This window comes from Gadus macrocephalus, chromosome 8 (assembly GCF_031168955.1).
Source record: "Gadus macrocephalus chromosome 8, ASM3116895v1".
Classification (NCBI taxonomy): Eukaryota; Metazoa; Chordata; class Actinopteri; order Gadiformes; family Gadidae; genus Gadus; species Gadus macrocephalus.
Window position 1 is genome coordinate 13,490,291 of NC_082389.1, and position 21,397 is coordinate 13,511,687.

Genomic DNA, 21,397 nt, shown 5'->3' on the forward strand with positions numbered 1-21,397 from the left:
GCCTAAACGCTGCCCGGCAACGATCCCTTTCTCCTCCTTGTCGCGGTTCAGTCTACTTCACATTGATGTGGACGTTGAAGAACCAGGAACGTCGGAGAACCCAACGCGGTCGTTAGAGATTCATAATATCGGCTCACACAGCTTTTGGCCGTGATAATATATATTACATGATATAGATATCTATGTAGGCTATATGATAATAATTTGATATAGAGCTCCAGGACTCCCGTGTGTTCTAGAATATTTACAGAACATGGCTAAAGGCTGTGTGCGCCTCGCCATTGCGATACATCCACTGTAAACAGAGCGCATGGTACCGTGGCTGCAAGCTGCTCAGGGCCACACCCCCACCCTCCTCCTTGATCCGCCTCGCTCCTCCTCATTTGCATTATAGCTAAAGACACTAAAACAGCGCATTTGGGGGAAGCTAAATGTGCGACTGGCTCGGAGTGGCTGTAACTCTGCACCACGGCTGAATTTCGGGAACGTCTTTGAATACTGTGTTAGTTGCCCACTAATACCTATATTAAAGAATACATAAAATAGCATGTCATGGGATCTTTAAATAAATTGTGAGGAAACTTTGGTGTGGTTATTCTTCAATGTCAAATGATATTTCTAACAAAAAATGTAATTTGATTCTATGAAACATATTAAAACAATTACTTAATTATTGCTTAATTCTTAATTCAATTAGGCCTACTTAATGAGTAAAGTGTATAATACGCTCAATTCCATTAAATAATTGTCTACAAACTAAATTAGTTTATTTGTCTAAATAACGTTAAAAAAATTAAGCTATAAAAATGGTTACTGACACGTCAGACTCATAATATTGTTCTATTATTTTAATGTTTTGGTCTATAAGTTTAATAAAGCAAAAAAAAAATCCTGAGGTATTCGTCTAAAGAACGTTAAAAAACCTTTTTAAGCTATAAGAATGGTTACAAACGTGTCAAAATATTTATTTATTTCTTTGTTATGTTAATTCAAGCGATAAATACGTTTTTTTGTCAATAAAAATATTACCGGAGGTAACTTCCTTCCCGCCTCTGTTGCGCCAGGGTGTTGTTCTCCGGTGCAGCAGCTGGAAACTATTATTGGATTCTGAAGGGACTGAAACAGAGGGGAATAGCGGTAGGCGAGATTTCAGCTTCAAAAACATATGTTCTGGAACTCAAATACTGTGTTTACGTGTTGGGAAAACACCATAATATGTCTCCTTTAACTTGGAGCAGGTCCACTCCGTCAGTAGGTTATGCACACCGAACTTGACCGCTATCAAGGAAAGCGTCTTTCTCAAGTAGTCCAGATTATTTAAAATTGAAGTTCTGCATAAATGTAAGATCTTTTTCTGCATGAATATATATGATGGTTTGTTTTATTTTAGCTCATGTACCAAACATACATTTTCTGTGGCTGTGTCCCTACACGCACACACACACACACACACACACACACACACACACACACACACACACACACACACACACACACTTGTATTTAGAGTGTTAGTGAGTTTTCTTTAACCTTAAATTATTTGATTGAGTGTATAAAGGACATAGCAAGACATTGGAACTAGATAACACCAAATTACTTTTGATACTTAAGTACATTCGAAGCCAATTACTTACTTTTACTCAAGTCAACGTTTAAAGGGAGTAGCCTACTTCCACTTTTACTGGAGTAATATTTTAGAAAGCACTGGGATTCATTCACTCTACCTGCAAAAGGCATATTTGTCCTAAAAATGTAAAACAATTCTATAAACTGGTTACTTGTTACTTTTTGTGTTTGACAACTATTCAGTGTCTAAAGTCGTCCATATTTCTCATGAATAATATTTTTAAACACAGCTGTCCCTAACGATTTGTTCTGTATGGTTGCCATATGGTAATATACAGTAATTTCGTCAAAAGCAGCATCATACACCAACACGAATCAGCCAGTATACGTGTAGGCTACCTGCACGAAAAATATATCAACAAAAAAATAATGCTACAAGGAACGAACAACATGACACAATGTTGTTAATGTTAAACAGCAATCAATTAAATAATTCCATACACTTTGAAAGGGAGAACATGATCAACGTTTATTAAGGTCAGATCCCAACAGTTGTGAAAGTGGAGATAGGCTACACCGAACTATGATAAGCAACCACCCGGACCTTCCCGCCACTCTGCATCGTTACCATGGCAACGCCAGCAGCGGCCTTTTCGGGTTTGCTGCGTTTACACTTATCCAGAACCCACTTCCAAAAAACAGTCCGGGTTCAGAACCACCTGGTAGAGTTGTGTGCTGGTTTTTATAGTTTCCTCTTTTTTTTTTCTCCAAGCTAATGTCTTCTAGTGTGATCGGGTTTCTACCACCAGCATCCGGTCTCACAGTCCCAACCGAACTCAAACGTTTTGTTTTTGAATAACATTTGTAAATGCAACAAGAGAAGCACAATCACAACGGAAAATAGACGCGTCGTTTTCTAAAGTCAGTTTTAATAAAAAGATCCGCAAGTAAATAAAAAAGCGGGTCCTTCGCCGTCGCAAACCGCTTCGTGGTTCCGTAGCTCGTGGAACACCTAGGGTTCCACTGGTGGAGCCAGAACCGCCACATCCAGCCGCTACCTCAGACTCACTAGGCTGGCGTCCAACTCATTTCTGTCGCGGTTGGTCATCGCCAGCAGACACACTGGCTCTGGGGTGACCCGTGTCCGGGGGTCCATTCATTAAGAGCTACGGGGGCACATCATGATAACTTTCACCGACTTCCTCTGCGGACCCAACTACTGCGGTTATAAAAAACGAACAGAAAAAAGACTAAACGCTGTAAAGAGCGCCGGCCGTTCAGAGTGCGTCACCGGGTTCCGTTTAGAGAGAAGAAAAGAGGGATTACATTCTCAGAGTCCGCCTCGGTCCAGCGGGATCTTCCCGACCCCACCCCAAACGGCAGGGGACTCCAGAGAGGAAGCAGGCAGAAAACAGGCAACAGGCAGGATAGCAACAAACTAAACAGAACCAACGCTCGCAAAGCAAACAGCTGCAGCAGCGCTTACAATGCTGTGATTATTAATGTATCTTTTTTTAAACACAAAGACATTGGGGCTGAGAAGTTCAAACTTCAGCTTTAAGCAGAGGAGCTCCCTTTAAAAGCAGAAACTACCAGACACGTACCCCAGAGTTAATGACGCTAAACGGGGCGACAGAGAAGAGACACATCACTAAATACAGTATTGTGTATTTATCAGAATACTTAAGTTGAACTTTTTTCTTTTTTTAAACGTTCTTTACTCCTCCTACAATGTTTGTGTCTCCAAGCTCGACAGAGCGACCTTGTGGTGAGAAGGTGGAAGTGCACCGCGGACCGCACCTCCCTCTCTCTCGACCGGCGGAAAAAACACCTCCGGCCGTGTGCAGCCACCATTGGCACACGCTTAGATAAAAAAAAAAAAAAAAGTCTTCATCGACGAAGACAGAAACCAGCCAAAGATAGTTCCTTCCTGCCTCTCTCCATAACAAGTAAAAGTAGTGAAGACATGAGAGACCGCCCCAGTATACCTCCAGGGCTCTTCCCCCAGGAAAATAACACCACACGACTGCTCTTCCCCTCTGTCTCCCTCTTCCTCCCCCCTTTATCTCAACCATCTCCTCCCTCCCTCCCTCCCTCCACAGAGCGTCTTTAAAAAGAGATATCCGCCGGGAGCAAACAGCCAATCAGAGATCATCGTTGAGTCGTGACGTCGTTCCTGGGAAGACTTTCGCACGAGGAAGAGAAGAGGTCCGAAAGGAGGGGGGTTCGTCCTACACGTGTGTGTGTGTGTGTGTGTGTGTGTGTGTGTGTGTGTGTGTGTGTGTGTGTGTGTGTGTGTGTGTGTGTGTGTGTGTGTGTGTGTGTGTGTGTGTGTGTGTGTGTGTGTGTGTGTGTAGGAGGGGTCTGTTCTGAGTCTGGGGCTTACAGTTGAACCCGGACCTTGGGTTTTTCGGCGGCGGCGTGGAGAGAGAGAGAGAGCTTGCTCGCTTGCCCTCCCCCCTGTCCTCCCATGTGGTGAGGCGCGCCTCGGCAACAGATCATAGCAACCGTGGCTCCCGTCGTTGGGGCTCTTGGGTGGGTGGGTGGGTGGCGGGGTCAACTCCCCTCCACCGCTCCCCACAGTAATGTGGGTGTTCCTCCAGGTATGCCCCCCTCAGCAGGGGGCGCTGCTGCTCAGTGGGGGGGGTTCATGTTGCCGTGGGCCCGCTGCTGCTTCTGCTTCTGCTGCAGGAGGAGCTGCTCCAGGGCGGACGGGCCCGGCTGCCTCATGGAGCTGGACCAGATGGACTGGGACAGAGGGGGGGGGCCGCCGTCATTATAACCTCACTTTACACACATGGTTTGGTTTGATAGATGCTGCCGTTTGGCACAGGCATAGCAGTGTGCGTGTGCATGCGCGTGCTTGTGCATATGCATATTAGGGCTGGGTGATTAATCAAATTTTAACCGCGATTTCTTCAAACGATCACAAAACGAATATAATCGAGTATTCAATTTATATATATATTTCGTTTATCATTAAATGTTTTATAGAAAGTGCAGAACAGCTTGATATATTTCTGTCCATCATTTTAGATTTGAACATTTTCTTTTTGTCCATTTTTGTCCAAGTTCTCAGTTACAAAGTGTTATTTGGGAGAGACATAATGAATAAATACACCATGTTTTCAAACTCAAAAATAATCGTTTGAATCATCCTGATTTCAATATGGATGAAAGTAATTGTGATCATGATTTTTTCCATAATCAAGCAGCCCCAATGCATTTGTGTGTGCATGTGCGTGCGAGAGAGGTGGTACCTTGAGGCTGTCCAGCAGCACGGTGGAGGAGTCCTCCATGGGCGTGTCCTGGCCGGCCCAGGAGCTGTTTGCCGGGCCGGGCTGGTGCCAGCTGGGGTCTGGAGCCACCGGCCCCGAGGGCAGGTAGTCCAAGCCTAGGCCCCCAACACCCCCTGGAGGACGAGCCACAAGTAGCCTAAAAAAAAGTACCCTGGTTGCCTAGCAACTAGTAGCATAACAACAAGTAGTCTAGAAGCTAGTAGCCTAGCAACAAGTAGCCTCGCAACACGTTGCCTTGTAATGAGTAACCTTGTATCCTAGCAACAGGTAGCCTAGTAGCCTAGCACAAATAAGCCTAGCCCTAGTCTTTCCAGAGTTCTACCACTGAGATACAAGAAGCTGCCGAGTGGAACCCGCTTTACCGGTCTTATCTGTCTTCCAGCGGTCAAGCAGCCGGCGGTCCCGGCTGTCCGGAGTGCCGATGGGCCCGAAGTTGGAGAAGGGGGTGGCGGCGTGGCTGTGGGTAGGGGGGGAGGAGGGCAGGCTGCTGGGGTTGGAGGAGTGGGGGGACTGGCTGGCCGGGGTGGACTGGTCTGTCGTACAAAACAACCAACAACATGAGACGGCTGTTGGCTCACATGAATCACCCAAAAGCAATTCTACTCTTATCCTAAATCTAAACATGGATTAACATCTGAAACAAACAAAGTGGCATTGCGGGTCAAAACCAGTGTGATTCGAGGAGCTTCAGATGGCCGGACTACATGACAGCGGTCGTCATAGAGACACGGACCCACTTGGACTCATCCCGTGTCGGGTCGTTGCGGGTACCTGAGCTGGCGGGCAGCGAGGGGGACCAGGGCGTGCCCTCGAACAGGGAGTAGAGCGAGGGCTCCTGGTGCATCATGGGAGCATCGGGCTTGGGGTGGGGTGCCAGTTGGTGGCCATATGCCTGGCTGAAGATGCTGTTGTTCTGGAAGTTCTCCTAAACACACAAACATTAGCTTCTTTGGTCCCCACACACACAGCCACGCCCCCCGCCCCCCTTGGGGTGTCAAGGCACAGTGAATTGTCCGCGTCTCATTGTTACACACCTGGATGGGGAAGCCGCTAAGAGGCAGCAGGGAAGAGGATTGGCTGATCATGTCCGAGACGCCGTCCATCCTGGTCTGACTTGGCAGCTGTTGATTGGACGAGACGGATGTCATTAGAAAAAAGGGTGGCATCCCATGCTACACACACACACACACACACACACACACACACACACACACACACACACACACACACACACACACACACACACACACACACACACACACACACACACACACACACACACACACACACACACCATCATGTCCGTGTATGGTTTCATCCAACACTCATTTCATATCGACATCATGCCAATGAAATGACGAGTACGAGGTGAACGTGTTGACTTGCTGTTGGGCTGTGAGCAGTGTCCACTAGGAGGAGCCCCGCTTGCAGACACTCACCCCAGCCAGCTAGCTATCCAGCAAACCAGCTAAATAATAAGCTAGCCAGCTAACCAGCCAGGCAGCTAGATAACAAGCTAGCCAACTAGCCAGCAAGGCAGCTAGATAACAAGCTAGCCAGCTAGGCAGCTAGATAACAAGCTAGCCAGCTAGCCAGCAAGGCAGCTAGATAACAAGCTAGCCAGCTAGCCAGCCAGGCAGCTAGATAACAAGCTAGCCGATCATCAAGATAGCTAGCCAACCAGCCAGCCAGCTAGCCAGCTAGCTAGCTAACCATCTAGCCAGCCATTCACTCAAAGCCTGGACAAAGACAGATGGAGGGATGACTGCATGGCGCTGTGAACAGAGAGGTTTACCACCTTCCAAATAACACTGTGGACTACAGTTACTACAGACCTGCTGCTAGCGTGGTTGCTAAGGGTTAGCCACACTGCGCAGATCAAACCCGGTTTGTCTTTTTGGGCCATTTGTGAAAGAGGAAACCATGCGGTTCGGAGGAACTGTAGCGGATGGGCTGTTGAACAGCAGGCAATAAGAGCTTGTGTCCCAGCACCTCTTGTTATTGATCAGATCTGACTGGCAGCTAAACACCAAGCAATCAGTGTATTCTTTATTCTGTTAAAAAATAAATAAAAAAAGTATAATTTTGTATTTAAAAGAATAAAACATTTTGTGTGTATATATATATATATATATATATTATATATATATATATATATATTAAAACGTTTTAAATATATCAAAAAACAATTATTTCAGTGTTAGGATACAGCTCGCTATGGTATTTGGTGGACAACTCATGCAAAAGTTGTCTGGATGATGAATGAATGAAAGTGTATCCGGTCTTAAAATGTCTCACAGACATATCTGTGACATTGCAAGACTACATCCACTTGTTGGATTGGTTCCCTAGAGTCGTGGTTCTCTGTTTGGGTTCTGGGGCCTGGGTTCGAGAGGCGAGGCTACATACAAACAGGCTGTGTCTGGTAGCAGTGCTAAGAGGCCCAGCCAGGGCCTGGTAGAAACCAGGGGCTTTAGTACACAGCAGGCCCTCCCCCGTCTCCTCCAAGTCAGCCAGAGATTTGACCAGCTCTGGCAGGAGGACCGAGCCCCTGTTTTCCTGCTGGGAGAAGGAGAACACACACACACACACACAAACACACACACACACACACACACGAAGACAGGCACACACACAAAGACACACACACACACACAAAGACACACACACACGGGGGGGGGATCAAGGGAGGGAAAGGAAGAAGGAAGGAAGGAGAAAGGGGGAGGATGCAAGAGGGAGAGGGGGACAGACGGCAAGGCAGTGAGACAGCTGGAAAGAGGTCGGAGGTCTGCAGCCATGAAACACGAAAACCAAGGCACAAGTGGGAATTGAACCTGCGACCTCGGGTTACGCTACCAGGAGCCCGCCCACACCTGGTGTCTCCTGTCCCCTGCACCTCTGATGTCAGATCGCATTCACACTTGATTTTAGAGGGCCATCTTTGGTTTCCATGGATTCCAGCCGAGACCAAATACAAACTGCGCCTAATGCTGTGTAGCTCTGCAGCAAAGCACCAAACGCCTATTTTGGGAATCACGCCTGCTGACGACAGCTCGTCAACATCCAATCACGAGTCTTCCAACTCATCACGGGTGTGGTCGGCACGGTAACCCCGTCCGTATTCACCGACCCGCCACCCGGCTAGCGTTTAGCACCAAGATGGCCGCAGAGTGACCAAGCCGACGCGTGGTTCAACACAGAGGACGTGCCTCACCTCAAACGGAGCTCCGCGGGGCCCAGCGGCGGACGGGGCGTCGGCCTCGGGGCAGAAGCCTCCAGGGGGGGGTCTCTTCCCCAGGCCTCGCTCCCCGCCCCCCATGCGGTAGGCGGCCTGCTCCCAGTAGTAGTCCTGCATCTGGACCACGTCGGGGAACTTCATCCCCTTGTTGCTGTTGTCCAGCGGGCCGGGAGGGGCCTGAGGCGACAGGAAGTAGGGCTGCTGCTGGGACTGCTTGGCGGGCTGCATCTGCATCTTCGGCACCCCCGCCTGGCCCTGGCCCCACATGGGGGCCGGCTGCTCCTGGACCTGCATGTACTGCTGGGGGGCACAACCAACCAGAATCAGTCCATTGGGAAGCCCCGCGCCCCCGCTGTAAGACTGAGGGAGACTGTTGTGATGATGACGAGGATGTGATGATGACGACGACGACATCACACAACATGGCCGGAGAGACCCTAAACAAAAGTCCCTAAACAAAGTTTCCGTTCTGATTAAGAGTTTGAAGGGGTGTTACAGTGTGTGTCTGTGTGTATAGGTGTGTGCATATGTGTGTGCGTGTGAGACCAGGTAGGTATGCGTGTGTGAATTCGTCAACAGTAAGACAAAGGGGACGAGCCAGACCTGCTGCATGCCCGGAATGTGTGGGGGGCTCTTCCCCATCTGGACCGGCTTGGTGGGGGACTGCTGCTGCTGCTGGAGCGGCAGGGTCTGCACCTGCAGCTGCTGGGGTGCGGGCTGCTGGCCCGGGCCCCCCGGCCCGGGTGCTGGCCCGGGGGCCGACGGCCGCTGCTGGCTGTACGGGATGTGGGATGGCTTCCCTCCCGGGCCCTGGGAGGATGCGGAGTTGGGCTGGGGGCCGGAGTTCTGGAGGAAGGCACCCGGGACCCCCGCAGAGAAGCTGAAGCCCGGGTTCACCTGGAGGCCCGCGAACGGCACAGGGGGGGGGATGACGTAGGCCTGCGGCGGGAAACCTGGCAGAGGGGAGAATCCGGCGTCAGGTGCCCGGTGTGTATCCGGTGGGTGTGTCCGGGTGTGTATCCGGTGGGTGTGTCCGGGTGTGTATCCGGTGGGTGTGTCCGGGTGTGTATCCGGTGGGCGTGTCCAGGTGTGTGTACCTGGTCGGCTGGGAAGAGGGGGGAAGGCTCCAGGGTGGTGGATGGGGATGAACTGGGAGGAGCAGGTGGTCTGGGGCTGACTCACAGGGGTCTTCCTCTGGTCAGGCTGACCCTTCACCTGGAAACACACACACACACACACACACACACACACACACACACACACACACACACACACACACACACACACACACACACACACACACACACACACACACACACACACACACACACACACACACACACACACAATCATCAAAACCACTTGGGAGTTTCTAAATAGAAAGCCGGGCAATGCTGCTCAACCCCCAGTTTAAAATCATACCAACATGGCTGCCAAAAGTGTTAACGTTAAGAAAAGCTTTACCTTTAAAACACAGTATCATTTTAATCCCGCCGTGCCAATACGTGCCCGACCCGTCCCCTCTGGCCCCACGCGAGCGCGGCGTGACGGTACCTGTTTCCCGGCGTCGCACGCCTTGTCCTGCAGCGTCCTCTTGGCCTCACACTTCCTCTTGCCCTCCCTCTTGGGCTCCGCCCGCTCCGCCCGCTCCGCCCGCCCGGCCGTGCCCACGGCCTTGAGGGGGGGGTCCCGCGGGCGCTCGGCGTGTCCGGCGCGGGCGGGTGGCGCGTCGCGGCTCGGCTCTCGGGGCTTGATGTTCTCCTTGAAGGTGACCACGGGCCGCTCGCCGGCGTCCGGGCCGGGGGCGGGGCCTCGGCCCGCCGACAGCACCGACTTGAGGGTCCTGTTGGCGGCCGCGTCGTGCGCCTCGCCGTTGGACGACTCCTGCAGGACGGGCACCTCCCGCTCCTGGGGCTCCGGGACCGGCAGACCCGGGAGGTCGCTGAGGAAGAGGAGCTGGCCCTCGTCGCTCGCCTGGTAGCGCATCAGGCTGCACCGCGGGACACGGCGGCGTGGTTACACATCGTACGATCACGGTCACTCAGTACCACAATGCATCGCGTCATCACTAGCTTAGCAACACAGCGCAATGTGTGCAGCTTTAATAATTTGCCAATAAAGCTGTCGATGAATGAGAGACAGAGATAGAGAGAGACACAGACGGACAGGCAGAGAGAGAGAAGGAGAACGAAGTTGAAGAGGGCAGAGAGATGAGAGACAGAGAGACTGACAGAATAAGAGGCGAGTAAAAGAGACACACAAAGACCTAATAAGAGGAAGGGAAGACAGACAGCAAGAGAGGGAGACAGTTACCAGGGAAGGGTGTCAGCGATCCATCTCCCCAGGCTGATGAGTCTGTGGTGGCGGGGTTGGAGGGCGGGGGTGTCCCCATCCAGCAGCATGCCCTGGTGGCCCTTACTGAAGTCCAGGGTCCTGAAACACACAGACGGGGTCACTTTCCCACTGGCTAGCCCACCATGAAATAAGTAAGTACGTGTGTAAGGGTCTAAGTGTCTAAGGGTGTGCGGCGTGCGTACCTCAAGGCAGGCCTGAGGGCCAGGAATCCCTGCAGCTCAAACTCCTCGGGCAGGGGAGTGACTGGGAGACACAAACAAAAAAAATAATAATTTAGAATATATTTAGATAATTCACAAGTCTTACACATAGATAGCGTAATAAAGAACTACAATACAATATACAAGAACACTGATCGTCTTCAACCAGTAGCCCATGTTATTGTCATCATGGCTTCGTTATAAGAACTGAATATGCTCCTCACCACCAGCAGATGGCGCCAAGATTTCCTCACATGGCTGGAAGCTGTTGAGGATGGAGACCAGCCAGGGCCAAACGCTGCGGACCAAACACACAGCAGCATAAGAACCAAAACATCTCTAATCTAAAACTCACACATCTCTTTTGGTTTCGCCGTCCCCTAATTAGATGCGTTTCTTTGGTTGAACCCTCGAATGTATCCGTGGCCCCATTCTGTCCCTAACCCGGTCATTTCAAACCCATGTCTTATTGCGTACGTTCCCTTGTCAAGCCCTCCCTGTCCAAATATAAAGTATGATTGACAGCAGCAGCATCTGTTGCATGAACCTCAGCAAGAGGTGCAAATGAAAATCCCTGCGGTTCAACGCAGAATGCCTTCAGTCACTGAGATAACCTAATAACACAGTTATTAGGTGATCGCCCCTGCTGCTCGAGGCCTCTGAGGCGCTGTTAAAGCCCCACGGAGGGCAGGGCACATGTGGTTCGACCGCGAGGAGGTCTCTTACTGCTGCCTCTGGTGCAGGGCTCCCTCCTGGAAGACGCTGGGCCGCAGGCGGAGCCAGTCCAGGGACACCTTGACGGCTGGCAGCGGACACTCGCCCAGCAGCTCCCCCTGGTGCTGGTGGTGGTTCAGCAGCACCCGGCAGCACATCACTCCCAGGAAGGACACTGTGGGCGGAGGGGAGACACACAGTGACATCAGGGGTTCTGGCCTTTATGACGTCACAGGCGCTGTCAGGAATGACGTCACGGGCGCCGTCAGTAATGACATCATGGGGTCAGCAACTGGCGGCCCGCGGGCCATAACTGGGCCGCAAGACAACATATCTGGCCCGGCAGATTATTCGGAAATGGTTGTTTTTTTGTTGTTGTTTTTTTTCGATTAGAGACACACTCGTCACGGTCACGCCGCGCGTAAGCTGCGAGGGGCTGAGCGGGAGTTAATGAAAACTATGCAATATTAAATGAAACGGAACCCCCCTCTATAGGCCTTTATACAACAACCATGGCAACCCAACATTAAGTATTTTTGTGTGATACTGCACGCAGAGAAAGACAGGAGCTGTTGACAAAAGTCCACAAAAGATTTAAGACGCCAAGCTCTGAGACTTAGCTGTTTAACGCAAGTAGAGTCTCTGATGAGGCTACTTCGCCCACAGCTCTTCTAACGATGAGTAGGCTAGGAACGGAGGTTTGTGTGTGTGAGTCAGTCAGCCCCCGCCATGATGTGTGTATATGTGCGTGCCTGTAGACAATCAGTACCCGCCGTGGTGTGTGTGTGTGTGTGTGTGTGTGTGCAGTCAGTACCCGCCGTGGTGTGTGTGTGTGTGTGTGTGTGTGTGTGTGTGTGTGTGTGTGTGTGTGTGTGTGTGTGTGTGTGTGTGTGTGTGTGTGTGTGTGTGTGTGTGTGTGTGTGTGTGTGTGTGTGTGCAGTCAGTACCCGCCGTGGTGTGTGTGTTGTGTTGTGTGAAGTATTTTAAGAATGGTTGGCTGCTTTTTTAGGTCACCACTACTGCGCTCTCTCCAGCATAAGGCCTTTCTACACAGCCAAGCCTTGGCACGCCCGACGATTTCACCGTCTTATCTCATGTTTCCTGTGTAAAACCGAGGGGGTAAAATCCCGGCGTTCGTCACGGCGCGGGCTTTCTTGGTTCACTGGAGAAGGCGGGGCTGCGAGTCAAGACCTCTTAAGAATAATATTCCCGAATGTTTTTATTTTTTCATGAATGAAGACACCCGCATGCAAAAATGAGTTCACGTCTGAAGTTCAAAAACGCTAACATATTCTTTATTTTGCTGACCACTTGTTTTTTATCCAGACAGAAGCCTCGTAAGGACAGTTCCTCTGCTTCTCTCTCGTAGATCGCACCATCTTTCAACATCTTTGTTTAATACGACTGCATCACCTTCTCTCACATGATCAGCAGCTCACGGATTTCCCTTTCTCTCCAGTTAGAACTGCTCATAATGATATCGCTGTGTCGTCTCTGTGCAGACAGTGCAGCAACACCTCTACCCAAGTGGCCGACCCCTGCCCTAAGTGGTGTGGTACGTACCAAACAGGCCAAGGAGCTGGGCCCAGCTGGTGAGCTGGTCCGGGCTGTAGGTCTGCTCGGTGCCCTCCAGACTCAGGTCCCTCAGGTGGTTCAGGTCAAACAGGTTGATGACCGTCAGGTGAACCAGCTGCTGGGAGCTGAAGGCTTTCTGCAGGACCAGCCTCTGTAGGGGTGGACAACCAGGATATCCACATTATAACCAGGAGACCACATCAGAGCCAGGAGATCCACTTTATAACCAGAACCATATGATACAAAGGAGAAGCACAATATACAAAGGAGAACCACAGAACCAAGAGATCCACTTTATAACCAGAACCATATGATACAAACGAGAACCACAATATACAAAGGAGAACCACATCAGAACCGCATTATAACCACGAGAACCACATCAGAACCAGAAGACCCACAACAACATTATAACTAGGAGAACCACATTATAACTAGGAGAACCACATTATAACTAGGAGAACCACGTCAGAACCAGGAGAACCACATTATAACTAGTAGTACCACATTATAACCAGGAGAACCACATTATAACTAGGAGAACCACATTATAACTAGGATAACCACATTATAACCAGGAGAACCACATTACAACTAGGAGAACCACATTATAACTAGGAGAACCACATTATAACTAGGAGAACCACATTATGACTAGGGGAACCACATTATAACTAGTAGAACCACATTATAACTAGGAGAACCACATTATAACCAGGAGAACATCAACAGAACCAGGAGAACATAAGAACTAGGAGAACCTTTGGACCCAGAACCAAATCTGAGCAAGGATAACCACATCACAACCAGGGGAACCAGAACCACATCACAACCAGGGAAACCACATCACAACCAGGGAAACGCCAGTAGGACCATATCAGCGGTCACCAAGCCTATGTTTCCTTTCTTTGCCCTGTGCTTTTACTGCTGTGACAGATAATCTAAACTGTGTCTGAATGTTCTTATCTTCTTCTTATCTCATCCCTAATTTCCCATCAGGGACTGATAAAGAACATTGCTGCTTCCTGAGCTCAAGGTCTGAATGTAAAAAGTTAGCAACAAACGTGACCTGCGGATCAAAGGGTTCATGTGATTCTGGCAACCGTTTAAAAGACCAGGTAGGAAATATGCAGGTAGAAAGGAATCAAGGATACACATGGGAAGGAGGTATGTTGGTATGCAGGTGGCAGTTAGCAAGTAGACAGGTTGAAAGCAGGCAGGAAGGAATGAGGTAGGAAGAGAGGTGTTAGGAAGCAATGAGGTAGGAATAGAGGTGTTACGGAGGAATGAGGTAGGAATAGAGGTGTTACGGAGGAATGAGGTAGGAATAGAGGTGTTACGGAGGAATGAGGTAGGAATAGAGGTGTTACGGAGGAATGAGGTTGGGAGAGATGTGTTGGGGAAGAACGAGGAGCTTTCGTTCCTACCTGGAACTGCTCCTCCAGCTTCTCCCTCAGAGGGCTCAGCTTGTCCGGGCTCTTGTTCAGGTACACGTGGCCGTGGAACTTGATGAAGGCCTTGATGAAGTCTGCCACGTTCCACTTGTTCTTCACCTCATCACGGCTAGCGGAAGGGGGGGGGGGGGGGGGAAGACAAGTCATCAAGCAACCACAACTCACCACTAGAGGCAGGACAGCGCAGGGGCTAGGTAGGTGGACCCCCATCGCAACACAACACACTGAAGCGGTTTACATACACCTCTCCCCATGGATAAGAAAAACTAAACATGGGGGCAGGAAAGTGACACGGTGTTGGACTCCTTGTCAAGAGCGACCTGTGTTTGACCCCCCCCTAGCCAATCTCTACGTGTAGGTTTCATTGAGCAGAACACCCTTGCACCTCCTGAGTGAATACAGACACATGATAGGTAGGGATTAGACGGTGCATTCAGATACATGATCCTGTCCACACTACCTGCTCCTCATAGGCATGCCTCTGAATTCGACACGTGACACTTTTGACAAAGGTGTGAGCTATATAGGACTAACTAGTGAATAGTGAACGAACCGGTTTTGCGTGCATTAGAGGTGATCCTGTTTTACCACCAGGTGGGATGCTAAGGAGTCGCTAAAGGCAGCTCTAGAACGACATGGTGCTTTGGGAGTTCGTCAGCTGACGGAAAAGAGGATAAGGAATTCGCCGTTGCACCAAACCTTAGGCGAGGTTTCGAGTTTCAAGGTCTATCCTTCAACACCGACCGGGCGGGAGGGAGCTGAACGCGGAATTCCGCGTTGAGCTCCATTGTTAGCATAGGACTCATAAGAATCCCACCCTGTGAAGGTGTGTGCGCAGTCAGAGCAGCGGCAGGTGAAGGTGTGTGAGCAGTCAGAGCAGCACCAGGTGAAGGTGTGTGAGCAGTCAGAGCAGCACCATGTGAAGGAGTGTGAGCAGTCAGAGCACACCAGGTGAAGGTGTGTGAGCAGTCAGAGCAGCACCAGGTGAAGGTGTGTGAGCAGTCAGAGCAGCACCATGTGAAGGAGTGTGAGCAGTCAGAGCACACCAGGTGAAGGTGTGTGAGCAGTCAGAGCACACCAGGTGAAGGTGTGTGAGCAGTCAGAGCAGCACCAGGTGAAGGAGTGTGAGCAGTCAGAGCACACCAGGTGAAGGTGTGTGAGCAGTCAGAGCAGCGGCAGGTGAAGGTGTGTGAGCAGTCAGAGCAGCACCAGGTGAAGGTGTGTGAGCAGTCAGAGCAGCACCATGTGAAGGAGTGTGAGCAGTCAGAGCACACCAGGTGAAGGTGTGTGAGCAGTCAGAGCAGCACCAGGTGAAGGAGTGTGAGCAGTCAGAGCACACCAGGTGAAGGTGTGTGAGCAGTCAGAGCAGCACCGGGTGAAGGTGTGTGAGCAGTCAGAGCACACCAGGTGAAGGTGTGTGAGCAGTCAGAGCAGCACCAGGTGAAGGTGTGTGAGCAGTCAGAGCAGCACCGGGTGAAGGTGTGTGAGCAGTCAGAGCAGAGCCAGGTGAAGGTGTGTGAGCAGTCAGAGCAGAGCCAGGTGAAGGTGTGTGAGCAGTCAGAGCACACCAGGTGAAGGTGTGTGAGCAGTCAGAGCAGCACCGGGTGAAGGTGTGTGAGCAGTCAGAGCAGAGCCAGGTGAAGGTGTGTGAGCAGTCAGAGCACACCAGGTGAAGGAGTGTGAGCAGTCAGAGCACACCAGGTGAAGGAGTGTGAGCAGTACCTCTCCAGGGCCTTGGACAGGGCCTTCTGCAGGTTGGTGGAGGCAGCGGGGAAGGGGAATTTGACGGCGATGCTGCGGCAGTAGTAGAAGATGGTGGTGAGGTGGTCTCCCTTGGAGGAGGCCAGGATGGCCAGCTGGTTATACGGCTGACCTGTGGACCGACACAGAAGGGGGGGGGGGGAGACACGTTACTAAAGTGAATCACCAGGTCGATAGCGGCCTGATGTGGTACTGGGACGTGAGAAAGTTTGATGAGCCTGAGGGAGATTTCACAGGTGGTGGGGTCCAGAAGAACCAACATCGCTATTAGGTCCGGCCTGGATCACCTTGGTACTAGCGACCGACTACAGACCGTTGTACAGCCTGGCACTCTTACAGACCGTTGTACAGCCTGGCACTGTTACAGACCGTTGTACAGCCTGGCACTCTTACAGACCGTTGTACAGCCTGGCACTCTTACAGACCGTTGTACAGCCTGGCACGGTTACAGACCGTTGTAGTGCGTGGCACTGTTACAGACCGTTGTACAGCCTGGCACGGTTACAGACCGTTGTAGTGCGTGGCACTGTTACAGACCGTTGTAATGCGTGGACCTGGACACGCGGGTGATACAGACTGAGGAGCATGAGCACATGGTGGGTAACTTACCGTTGGAGGGCACCAGCTGGGCAGCGTGGCGGTAGTAGGACTCCGCCTGGCTGGTCTGGTTACGGTAACGAGCTGCAGGCACATACACATTATATAGATCTGTCTACCAGCTTACCTAGTGGAATGTAGCACATGTTTCTTATTTATCCATGATACATCATGTGGACACTCCCACTTGTGATGTCACTAAGGCACAGGAACAGTCAGAAATTCAAACGGCTTGGAGAGGAAAATCACACTCACACCTGGTGCTAATAGGGGCCTTTTGGCTGCAAAAAACAAAGTTGGCTACATAACCACCTGTGCCCACCCTCATTTGAGCCTCTTGCTTAGCCCCTCCCAGTAAGCAGGCAGGAGACTTTCAGAATTAAAAAACTCAATAACAGTGTTCTGTCCACCCAGTGGTGCCAATGTGCGACGCTCACTAGCGTAGCCAAGCTAGCAGAATGCCGTGAGTGGGAGGGGTTTAAGGAGTGGCGGTAGCACCATTCTTGTAAACAAAGAGAGGTAGAGGCAGGCCAGCATATTTTATTTGTATAAGATCACTAATAGGATTAGATTTTATTGATAACATTATTAAAATCTCTATCGCACTGCCTACAGATATGCCCGGGTTATTAATCATTACAATATATATATTTCTCTGTGTATAAAATGGATTTAGAGCGTGTCAATATGTATAAATGTATCTGTGTATAAAATGTATATATAGTGTGTTTATATGTATAATTGTATCCGTGTATGTCCGTCACCTATATCTCCCAGGTGCACCAGGCAGTGCTGGCAGATGTAGGAGCAGGAGCTGCTCTGTGGCGTGACGATGCCACTGCAGACCCCCTGCTTGTTGCTGATGATGCCCAGCTGGGAGGAACGCACCCTGCAGGGCAGGTCCACGTTGAACACCGTGCACAGCTCCTGGAGCAGCTGGGAGAATCAGGGGAAGGGCTCGTTAGGATTGGTGATGCTGTTTAGGAATTCGTGTCGAGTGGGGGGGGGGGCGAGAGAGGCCAAGACAGACAAACAGACCGACAGACAGACCGGCCAAGAGAAAGACAGAGAGAGGCAGACCAAGACGGACGGGGGGAGACACACACACACACACACACACACACACACACACACACACACACACACACACACACACACACACACACACACACACACACACACACACACACACACAGATGGAGAGATCTTTAGGTTGTCACAACTATAACAGGTGGATGAGCAGCGTTTCCACGGTAACTTAAGCGTTTTCAAACAATATTAACAGATGGAGCAGTTGGAGATGTTGCAACATATCTTAACACTTTAACTTTTTTCAATTGGATAAATTGACTCTGATTAGGCTGTTCGCTCAAACAGGGCACTCAATTCCCTGTCTTCCTTATTAATCTGAACGATGTGTGTTTGTTTATGTGTGTGGGTATACTCATGTGTGTGTGCGTGCCTGTGTGTGTGTAGTCCTTACCTGTGTGTAGAAGCCACTGGCGGCCTCCAGGAACAGGGCCAGGTTGGCCTGCACCTCGCTGCGGTTTGGGTTGGCCCGGTTCTTGGCCTGGCTCTGCAGGGTGGTGATCTGGTTTTTAAAGGCATGGTTCCACCTGTCCACCACACACGCACGCAAATGTGACTTACATAGCAATACTTGATGTGCACAGCATACGCAGACACAATGTCTGTAACAATGTGTCAGCGTACATCCTCTGAATATATAAACTCTCTCTTAAAGAGAGTAAACCCCAAAACACTATTTGTTTTAAAAGTGGTCATTTGTCTTATTTGATCGACAACGTAGTAATCTATGCCATTTTATAACTGCTACTGAAATAAGTCCCCAATTTAATCCTATGTTTTTTGCAATTCTTCAACATGTGTGAACATTTCACTCTGCTGTGAACGTAGGTGGACTTCTTTTCGTGAGGCCAGGCTCCCTCCTCCGAGGTAGTCTGACGTCTCGACCAAGAGGCACAGGCGGTGCGGTTTGTGTGGACAATGCGGAGCTCTTTCTTGGCAGCGGTTGACTGTGTTGTCTGTGAGAAAGATGGGCTTTTCTAAAAAAACTTATTTTATATTCCCACGGTGTGCGTGGATGGTGAAACTCTGTCTGAGCAGCAATTTACCTCGTACTCGCGTCCGAGGGTAAGGCTTGCTCAGAAAGATATAGTATTAAGCAACGGTGCGCGTGTGTGGATGGCGAAGCACCGTCTGTGCATCAATGTACTTAATGTCCGCGTCCAACTGAGGGTTAGGCTTCCCGGACATATGACGCTACGGAGTGTGGCGGATATCCTATACAACATTGCTTATTATAACGTTCATAACAGTTACATAACGGATCTAAAAAAGTATCATAAAGTTGGCATTGGTCATAACGCCTTCCACTTTCAGCCCAAAACACATTTTTTTAAATCACAGTTTTCAAATTCTATCTGAAACAGTGTGCTCACTGGCTCTTTCAATACATTGTTATTTATTTTTCATACACCAGAATATTCCAGATAATAATATGAAGGGGTTAGGGAGTTTTAATTTATTCGACTTGGTTGGAATAGCAAATCAAATAGATTATTAATCCTGTTGTTCTGTTTCCCTCTAAATGCGTCTTCCGTCTCCGTCTGACTGACGGCCAATAAATGCGAATCGGCAGTGAAATATTGCTCTAACAGTACGTTGTCATCTGTTCAAGAGGAGCTCCTTACAAGTCCTGCTCCACTTTCTTGTCCAAGGCGTACTCCAGGTCGGTGACCAGCATCTTCTGGTACACATCCTGGAGGGCCTGCCTGGACGTCCACACCTCTGCTGCTCCCATCTTAGAGTCTGCTGGAGAAAGGGACAACAGATCAGGGTCTGGTTCAGTCCTTTGTGGTCAGGTACATTGAAGACATGGCACCGGCAACTTCCAAACATACTAGCATTAAGCTTATACACCTGTAAGCCCTGAGTAACATGACGAAGAAACTAAACTACGCACAACCAACACACCATGTTAGACATACTTAATAATGTTAGAGAAAATTTAAATAAAAGAAATACCCCGCACAGACACACAAGTCTCTGGACTGATTGGTTCGCTCTATGTACTTTTTTTTTAAATCACATTTCCCACACTGGCACAGATCATCAAAAAGAATACGCTTTCAAATGCAGTTCTCTTTTCTTAATGATTTCTTGGATTTTTATGAAAAGGTCAAAGACATAAGTCCACTGGTATTTTGTTCCTCCCTCAATTGAACATGTAGGTCTTTGTTAAAGACATTTGTTAAAGGCAATACAAAGTAACACAATTAAAAGACAAGCAAAACAACAATGCATACATCAATTAAGTAGTTGTAAACATACCAGTCATGTCAGCTTTCAGGGCCTCTGCCTGTCTGCTCGGAGGCAAAGTGAGAAATTTAAATGACAATCAACATTTATATCCAATGAGATACTTCCTCATCATATCCAACTATAATAGTAGTCGAGCAAGCTAACTGCTCTATAATGAATGGATGATCGAATAATATTGTCACCATGAGAGCTTCGGTAGCCACAGACTCTTAAACTAATGCAGATAATCTGGGTAAATGGCAGGTGGTGTTGTCTGTATCCAGACCACGCAGACATTGAGATGTTACAGTAGTATGAAAAGGTAAACATGGGACCCAGCACACAGACCGCAAGTCCAGACCTCGCAGGACGAGACGCGTTTAGCGGCTTCACACTCGTACCGCCAAAGCCCCACGTCCAGTCACAATCAAAAATTAAGAACCTTATTATATCGTGAATAAGGCTACTCCACCAATACCACCCATCCCAAGCAACATGCTAATGCTAACCTGACACACGCAAAATATAATGCAAGCTAACATTAGCAAGTTGGCAACAACACACAAACCAGCCAGTCTCAGTGTGACCCCTTCATGACCTCGGCTACAGCAACATAACAACATGGGACATACTGGCAGGACACCCAGGGCGAGATACCTGTCGCAGGTTCCACTGTAAACAACCACGAAGACCCCCGCTAAACGACAGGCGCAATGGTAGTGCTGCTACACGGTGGTAGCTAGCAGGGGGCTGGTCCCCGGGCTAGCCACACAGCTAGCAGTTAGCCACACAGCTAGCCTTTAGCCACACAGCTAGCTATTAGCATCCCAACCAAAACAAGTATTGGTATGAGGTAACTGATCAAGACCCTCTCGCTGGGCGATATGGAAACGAAGTGTATGGGTGACGATTTACCGTAAATATTGAGCGCAGAGGTTCATCCTGTCCGATCGTCTGTCTTTCAGACAACGACTGGCCAAAATCGTAAAGCTACTCCACCCAGCGCCATATTGTTACTCTGTGTGTGTCTGTGTGTGTGGGTGTGTGTGTGACGCTCCGTCACACAGGCAACCTGGAGGGAGGGGGCGGAGAAGTGTGCGTGCGTGTGCGGGTTGTGCGTGTGGATTTACGTGTGTTTTGTGTGTGTATGTTTGTGGAATCAATGATACGAGGTATTGATGTGTCACTGACGTACTAAAATGTTTTTAATTATTAAAAACTATTATTTTAGAATATGTGTATGTGGTCAATCTTCTTTGAGCGTACACACCAATTTTCCCAAACAGCAGAGGACGCCTGATATGTGTATTTGGT

At 49.6% G+C, this 21,397-nt stretch overlaps 1 protein-coding gene across 7 annotated transcripts; it reads right to left on the reverse strand.

Moving 5' to 3' along the window:
- Positions 1 to 2,069: 2,069 nt before the first annotated feature.
- Positions 2,070 to 21,151, reverse strand: smg7 (SMG7 nonsense mediated mRNA decay factor). 7 transcript variants are annotated; one of them, XM_060059200.1, is made up of 23 exons: positions 20,999 to 21,151; positions 20,114 to 20,145; positions 19,474 to 19,591; positions 18,243 to 18,375; positions 17,524 to 17,695; positions 16,772 to 16,843; positions 16,124 to 16,274; positions 14,375 to 14,510; positions 12,936 to 13,098; positions 11,385 to 11,547; positions 10,883 to 10,956; positions 10,641 to 10,701; positions 10,417 to 10,536; positions 9,658 to 10,093; positions 9,201 to 9,318; positions 8,707 to 9,056; positions 8,080 to 8,400; positions 7,275 to 7,424; positions 5,900 to 5,986; positions 5,637 to 5,790; positions 5,228 to 5,398; positions 4,827 to 4,978; positions 2,070 to 4,314 (listed from the first exon to the last, which is right to left on the reverse strand). In XM_060059200.1, the coding sequence occupies exons 1-23, from the start codon at positions 21,022 to 21,024 to the stop codon at positions 4,201 to 4,203; spliced, it is 3,474 nt and encodes a 1,157-aa protein (XP_059915183.1). In that variant the 5' UTR covers positions 21,025 to 21,151; the 3' UTR covers positions 2,070 to 4,200. The 7 variants fall into 7 exon arrangements, with proteins under 7 accessions (XP_059915183.1, XP_059915177.1, XP_059915181.1 ...); XM_060059194.1 differs by having other exon boundaries at positions 7,275 to 7,427; positions 8,080 to 8,403; XM_060059198.1 differs by having other exon boundaries at positions 19,474 to 19,594.
- Between the last annotated feature and the right edge of the window lie 246 nt (positions 21,152 to 21,397).

What these genes read in the sequence shown, in the direction of transcription:
- smg7 (XM_060059193.1), bottom strand. Translation starts at nt 21,024, where the DNA reads ATGAACCTCTGCGCTCAATATTTACG. An exon ending in CTCTGCGCTCAATATTTACG is followed by an intron (nt 20,146 to 20,998) that starts GTAAATCGTCAC and finishes GCCTCCGAGCAG; the next exon opens with ACAGGCAGAGGCCCTGAAAG. An exon ending in GGTGCACCTGGGAGATATAG is followed by an intron (nt 16,844 to 17,523) that starts GTGACGGACATA and finishes ATGTGCCTGCAG; the next exon opens with CTCGTTACCGTAACCAGACC.